The following is a 7862-nucleotide window of genomic DNA, read 5'->3' on the forward strand; positions in this document are numbered from 1 at the left end:
AGATGAAATTGTGGCCACTTACAACAGATTTTTAGGTTAGAACATTTAACATATTTTATTGTCACATTCGTATCCATGGATATAACAATTGTTAATTAATGTCAATTCTGTTGCTTTTAAGAGTAAATGTCAGATTTTGATGTTAAAATTTCGCATTTTTCTTAATAACTATAAAAGTTTTTACATATTTTATTGTTATATCGGAATAAGTCTTCTATGAGCGCGTCTATGAGCAGCACACGACAAGGACGATCAACGGTCATCAACATTCAACACTTGCATGCAACAATAATCAATACAACAATACGCGAATTGTAGATGAAATTGTGGCCTCTTACAACAGATTTTTTGGTTAGAACATTTGACATATTTTATTGTTACATCCGTTTCCATGGATACAACAATTGTTAAATAATGTCAATTCTGTTGCTTTTAAGAGTAAATGTTAGATTTTGTTGTCAAAATTTCGCATTTTTCTTAATAACAATAAAAGTTTTTACATATTTTATTATTATATCGGAATAAGTCCTCTATAGCGCGTCTATGAGCAGCACACGATAAGGACGATCAACGGTCATCAACATTCAACACTTGAATGCAACAACAATCCATACAACAATACGCGAATTGTAGATGAAATTGTGGCCACTTACAACAGATTTTTAGGTTAGAACATTTGACATATTTTATTGTTACATCCGTTTCCATGGATACAACAATTGTTAAATAATGTCAATTCTGTTACTTTTAAGAGTAAATGTCAGATTTTGTTGTCAAAATTTCGCATTTTTCTTAATAACAATAAAAGTTTTTACATATTTTATTATTATATCGGAATAAGTCTTCTATAGCGCGTCTATGAGCAGCACACGACAAGGACGATCAACGGTCATCAACATTCAACACTTGAATGCAAAGAATAATCCATGCAACAATACGCGAATTGTAGATGAAATTGTGGCCTTAACTGGATCTTATAACAGATTTTTAGGTTAGATTGATTTAACATATTTTATTGTTACATTCGTATCCATGGATACAACAATTAAATAATGTTAATTTTAAGAGTAAATGTCAGAATTTGTTGACAAAAATTCTCAGAATTCATAAACTTTTTACATATTTTATTGTTATAAGTCTTCTATAGCACGTCTATTGCTTCACCAATTGTTTAATAATGTATAATTAATTTAGAAAATATGATGATTTTTTTTTTCAATTAATTTGTGCATTTCTTACAATGTTTTTTGATTTAAGATATAGTGTGTGTGCAGCTTTACAATTAAAGAACTTTATTTGAAATTAACAGTGAAAAATGTGTCCTATGTTGACAGGACCTAAAATTGATCCTCGGGGAACTACTTTAGATAATTTACCATTTTTCGTTATTTGTGGCAACAATATTGTAAAGTTGTTAAACTTACGTTGGTGGATTGACGATGTTGAAGAGTTCGTTCGGTGAGGTCGGCACTCGCTTGACGATCATCTTCTTGCCGTCGGTGCATCCCATCCCCACGGAAGTCCATGATTTGGGGCTGGACGAAGAGGAGGTGGCGTTCGAGCAGATGCGCGAAATATGTCCGGGAACGGTGTAATCCCTTTGTTGCTGTTGCTGTTGCAGCAAGAACGGATCCGTCCTGTACTGTCTGAACGAAGAGATCTGTTGCTGCTGCTTGAGATTGGGCATGATCAGCATGGGCATGTCGTGTCTCCTGCAGGCGGCGAAACCGTTCACAGCTGCAGTCTTCTTACTGTCGACACTACTATTGTTCACGTTGTTGTTCAAGATGAGACTGTTGTTGTTCACGTTGGTCATCGGACCGTTCTTGAAGTTGACCGGTCTCAGTTCGAAGGATGCGGACGTCGGCGTCGTCGGTGTCGGCGTCGACGACGTCGTGCTGCCGCTCGCCGAGTACTTGATGCCGTTCCGTTTGTTCGATGCGTTGAACTGGAGGTCCCCCATCAGCAGATTCGGACCGCCCTTCGCTTCCATCATCATCATCGCAGTAGTTGTGGTCGTCATTGACTGAATTACTGCGGTCTTGATTATGTTTTATGGAAGCAATTTGATGCCTACACACAGGGAAACCGCTGCTGCTACACCCGAAACCGTCGCTCTCATTATACAGAGACGAAGCGAAGCGCGCGAGAACCACTTGTTTCTTTGTTTCGCTGCACGAAGAGGAGAACCAGAAGCTCAAATCTGCGAAAAAACGAAACATTGAACATTAAACAATCGAATTTACATAGTGACTTGATCCAAATCCAATATAAACCACATACAAAACAGTTTCAAGCAGATCAACAATTGATTAGTTCGTTAAAAACCCGAGAGATGGCGTAACGCTAAAACACGTTAATTTACATAATGCTGCATATGTTTGCTTCGACCTTCTCGTTTTCACCTATCATTCCAGTATCTTACTTTGTACATTGATAATAGTAGATAGTTTACGTTAGATAGTTAGTCAAGTGATAAGAATAGAACAGACAGTGACCGGCTTAACGGTTAACGCGGAAGCCAATTTGAGGTGTTTCACGAAAGAAGAAAGAAGATCACGAAGATTAAAAAAAAATCACGATAGATGGCGTAACTAAAAAGCACTTAATAACTTAGTGACTTAACTTACTAATTTTACTCAAATTTTATACAATACGCACTACGCCTGGACGCGAGACCGTAAATATCTATCACGACTTAATGACTTAAAATTCCAGTCGAATCATCGTGGAATTTAATGATAATTTCGATAATATTATCAGTTAGATTCTAAATTTGTACTTAATAATTGTACAATTTGACTACCGTACAGAAGTATTTTTTTTCTGTTGTTGTTTTGTTTTATCGATACGTTGAACTTGTGATATGATGAAAAAGTCGTTTTCCTTGCAGATTCATCAGTTCCACTCGTGTTCGATTTTCTCCTCAATTATCGAGGCGATAACAACAACTGTGGGAACACTTTTAAAATTTCCGTTTTGTAATTGGGTCGATTAATTTTATTTTTTTTGCGATCACGTAGATTAATCTATCTAGCTTAGATAATGACAATTTAATTATTTTGTTTCGCTGAACAATGGTGCGCGATTGCGTTTCGATTATTCTCATTGAAAAATAATGTAGATTTAAAATTTATGAAATTTCGACGTCACATAAAAAACGTCAATTATTGTGATTTTACACATGTATAAAGTTAGCTACAAGTGAAAATAAATGCAATTTCGACGATTTTAAATCAATTTAATCTGACGCCATCTGTCGTGTAAAAATCGTAACTAAATTTTGTTACTTTCAAAGATACATACAATAGTTTCAACAGTATTTACAAAGTCAACAATAGCAAATTAAAGTGATACATTTATTTGATATGACGCAGAATTAATTCTGTAATTTCTCGTTAGATGGCGTCCAAACAAATTGTGTAATTTACGTTAGTTATTTATCATTTTCACTGCTATTGCAGAATTTGATTACCAAAATAAAATGCAAACTAATTTAAAGTTTAATTTTCATAAAATTGGTTACTTTAATTATACGATAGATGGCGTCACAGAAATAACGTTAATTATTACGATATTTATTGTGTTTTTACACATAATAACAATAGCAAATCAAAGTGATACATTTATTTGCTATGATGCAGAATTAATTTTGTAATTTCTCGTTAGATGGCGTCCAAACAAATTGTGTAATTTACGTTAGTTATTTATCATTTTCACTGCTATTGCAGAATTTGATTACGAAAATAAAATGCAAACTAATTTAAAGTTTAATTCTTATAAAATTGTTTACTTTAATTATACGATAGATGGCGTCACAGAAAGAACGTCAATTATTACGATATTTATTGTGTTTTTACACATAATAACAATAGCAAATCAAAGTGATACATTTATTTGCTATGATGCAGAATTAATTATGTAATTTACTCGTTAGATGGCGTCCAAACAAATTGTGTAATTTACGTTAATTATTTATCATTTTCACTACTATTACAGAACTTGAAGTTCAATTCTTATAAAATTGGTTACTTTAATTATACCATAGATGGCGTCACGTAAATAACTTTAATTACTGCGATATTTGTTGTTTTTTTTTCTTATAATAATAACAAATTAAAGTAATAAATTAATTTGGTTTAATGTAAATTCAGTTTACTTAATTAATAGATAGATGGCGTTATCTAATTTGCTTTATTTATTTATCATTTTCAATGCTATTATTAAACTTGAATTGTTGATTTTATAAATACTGTTAAAATTAGTGAATGTAACAAGTTTCGATTTATACACGACAGATGGCGTCAGATTGAATTGTTTTAAAATCGTCGAAAAACGTTGTTTTAAATTGATTTTTTTTTATATTATAGCTAACTTTATACATGTTAGTATGTAGAGATAAAGAAAACTTGCGAATTGAATTTATATAGATGCAGAAAAGTGTCTTGAAAATGCTTGAAATTGATGTATTCTCTTTTTTTTTTTTCCTTCCTTCGATCGACTCGACTTTCCTTTTATAAATAATACTCGTCGCATCAATCTGGTTTAATCTGGCCGAGAATTCCATCGTTTTATATAATCGAACATACATGCTTGTACAAGCAAGCAAACAAACAAACAGTTCGTCTTTGGAACGCGATAAAGTTTCAGTTTATTATTGTGATTATACGAGGCTCAATTCAATACACACTAACACACACAACCAACAACAGATTTCCATCAATGTTAAAGTTTTATTAGAAGATATTTTTTATCGGTTTCCATGAATGTGAATGAAAGAAAACGGATTTGAAATCGTCGAGATTCGCTGCAATTATATCCAAGGTTGTTCGGTTCGTCGGATCAAAGAAATAACAATTAAAAAGAGATTGATAACATTTTTTTTTTGTATCGTAATTGGAGAAAGAAAACGAATTTGTTGTTCCATAAAGAAACGTGACTGTTTGCGCAAATTTTTAAATAACATTTCATGTTTATAATACGATATTCATTACTTGAACGAATTTCCATAAAAAGTAACAGGACTCGATGACAATTTTAATGTAAATAATCTTAAGATTCGATAACCTTTTTAAGAACGAAAAAGAAACTGTACATTTTTTTTGTTGGAAATAACTTCTTCTTTTTTTTATGGATTTCTGAATTAATCATTAGTGAATATGCGAATTTGTATGTGTGTAGATTTGCGTGACCTCAAATCGAATAAAACTTTTGAAGGTGATTCATAGAATCGTTATTAGTAACGATTAAAATTTTCGTTTCTCGAATCTAAGTTTTTTTTAATTTGTTGATGTTAAATTTTCATTTATCGTTTCGCAACGATGGAAATGTTCGAGACTAATATAGTTTTATATGCAAGAACGTTAAGATAACAGTAATTTTAACGTTTCCTTCGTTTATTTGTGCTTAAAAATTGAATGAACAAATCGATTTTATAGGTTTATGGAAATTTTCACATATTTCTCTTATCTAATTGCTACATTTTTTTTGTTTGAAGTTAAGTTTTAAATGGAGAATTCAATTTATTTTTCAATAAATTTGATTTTCCTCAAGATATTTCAATTTTTTTAACTAATTACAACATTAAGTTTTACTTGATTATTAATGAAAAAGTTGAAAGAATCGAAAAAAAATTGATCATTTCGCTATTTCTTTTTGATGTATTTTTAATTTGCATTCAATCACGTATACATAATTGTTGTTTCTTCATTCGTTTGTTTATTTGTTTTGTTTTTGTTTTTTTTTGTATTCTTGTGGTGGCAATAATGTTATTATTTATATGCATGTCTGTTGCAATAACAGTAGTGAAAATTGTGATGTTAATTTATGTATGCAAATTTATATCATTGATCATTATTATTTCTATCAAATCTATACGTTTCTACATGAAAATTGGAACAAATTGAATGTTTTATTAAAAGTAATGGAAAGACATATAAAAAACAATAGAAAATTGTTATTTTTTTGTCAAATTTTATTTACAAAGTTTGCAACGAACGCTTGATTTTTATTTATTTCAGTTAATTACGTATTAATGAAACATCGTTATTGTTTTGTCAAAGTTATTTTCCATAGTAACCAATGAAGTTAATTAGATTTCTCACTACTGTTTTGTTTTGTCAAAATTTCCATTGTAACCAACGATGACCGCTAGATTTTGTTCTAATTAAATAAATTCAATGTATTTCTAGATGAAAATTTTTCAAAATTAATTTGTCATTTTTTAATTCCAACAAAAATCCACTTATTATTAGTTATGAAAAAACAACAAACAAAACATACATCGTTATTGTTTTGTCAAATTTAATTTACAAAGTATGCAAGGAACACTAGATTTTTATTTATTTCAGTTATTTACATATTAAGGAAACATCATTATTGTTTTGTCAAAGTTAATTTCCATAGTAACCAATGAAGTTAACTAGATTTTTATTTTAAATTAAATAATTAAATGTAACGTAAAACAATTGTTATTCATTAAAAGACAACAAAAAAAACGAAGCATCAAAAACATTGCAATTGTTTTGTCAATAATTAATTTCCATAGTAACCAATGAAGTCAACTATATTTCTCGTTTTGTCAAAATTTCCATAGTAACCAACGATGACCACTAGATTTTGTAGTAATTAAATAAATTCATTGTGTTTGTAGATGAAAATTTTCCAAAATTAATTTGTCTTTTTTTTATTTCAACGAAAAACCACTTATTTTTACTTATGAAAAAACAACAAACAACACATGCATCGTTATTGTTTTGTCAAAGTTAATTTCCATAGTAACCAATGAAGTTAACTAGATTTTTTTTAATTAAATGTAACCTAAAACAATTATTATTCATTAAAAGACAACAAAAAAAAACGAAGCATCAAAAAACATCGCTATTGTTTTGTCAATAATTAATTTCCATAGTAACCGATGATGTCAACTAGATTTTTTTTAATTAAATGTAACGTAAAACAATTATTATTCATTAAAATTCAAAAAAATAAACTAAGCATCAAAAACATTGCAATTGTTTTGTCAGTAATTAATTTCCATAGTAACTAATGAAGTCAACTAGATATTTTTTTTTAATTAAATAAAAATGCTACAGGAAATTTTAACAAAAAAAGTTACTGTTTTGTTAAAATTTCCATAGTAACCAACGATGATCGCTAGATTTTGTTCTAATTAAATAAATTCAAAGTGTTTCTAGATGAAATTTTTCAAATTTAATTTGTCATTTTTCAATTCCAACGAAAAACCACTTATTATTAGTTATGAAACAAAAAAAAACACAACAAGCAATAGAAAAATCGTTATTGTTTTGTTTTTTTCTTTTGTTTGTCGCGTCTTCCTTGATTACCGGTTGAAAATTTTAAAGTCCGATAAGTTTAAAAATAACTTATCTTCTCTTCCGAAGAATTGCGGTGAAAATCGCGGAATTATTTATAACTGAAGAATTGTAACCGCGTTTTTCTCCACTTATGAATAATGCAGTCAGTGTGTTTGTGTGTGTGTGTGTGTTTTCTCTCGTCTCTCGTTTTGTTTTATCTCCGCTTCGAAATGCGCTGCATTCGCGAAAAAAAAATATAATGAAAATAACAATTTTAAATGAAATATTAATAATTTGTGCGCGTGATGTAATTTTGCAATTGGCAGTTTTTCAATTAATTAAATTAACAAACCTAATTTGCTGAGACGGCTTTGATTCTTTGTGTACTTGTTTTGTTGAATTGTGGTTGAACGAAAACAAAAGAGCACGCGAAACAAACGAGTCAAAAGCACACCGAACTTAAGTTGTTGTTGTTGTTGCTGTTGCTGTGGTAACTAATGTAACTAAGTTGCGTTGCGCGTTTTGTTGTTGTTGTTGTTGTTTCGT

At 30.0% G+C, this 7862-nt stretch overlaps 1 protein-coding gene across 1 annotated transcript; it reads right to left on the minus strand.

The window, feature by feature from the left end:
• Positions 1 to 1351: 1351 nt before the first annotated feature.
• On the minus strand, positions 1352 to 7862 carry LOC108561088. The gene is made up of 2 exons (XM_017918879.1): positions 7669 to 7862; positions 1352 to 2203 (listed from the first exon to the last, which is right to left on the minus strand). The coding sequence occupies exon 2, from the start codon at positions 2021 to 2023 to the stop codon at positions 1421 to 1423; it is 603 nt and encodes a 200-aa protein (XP_017774368.1). The 5' UTR covers positions 2024 to 2203; positions 7669 to 7862; the 3' UTR covers positions 1352 to 1420.

This window comes from Nicrophorus vespilloides, unplaced genomic scaffold (genome assembly GCF_001412225.1).
Source record: "Nicrophorus vespilloides isolate i.1.1-1 unplaced genomic scaffold, Nicve_v1.0, whole genome shotgun sequence".
In the NCBI taxonomy this organism is placed as follows: Eukaryota; Metazoa; Arthropoda; class Insecta; order Coleoptera; family Silphidae; genus Nicrophorus; species Nicrophorus vespilloides.

Coding starts and splice junctions, on each gene's coding strand:
- LOC108561088 (XM_017918879.1), bottom strand. CDS start 2,023: ATGACGACCACAACTACTGCGATGATGATGATGGAAGCGAAGGGCGGT.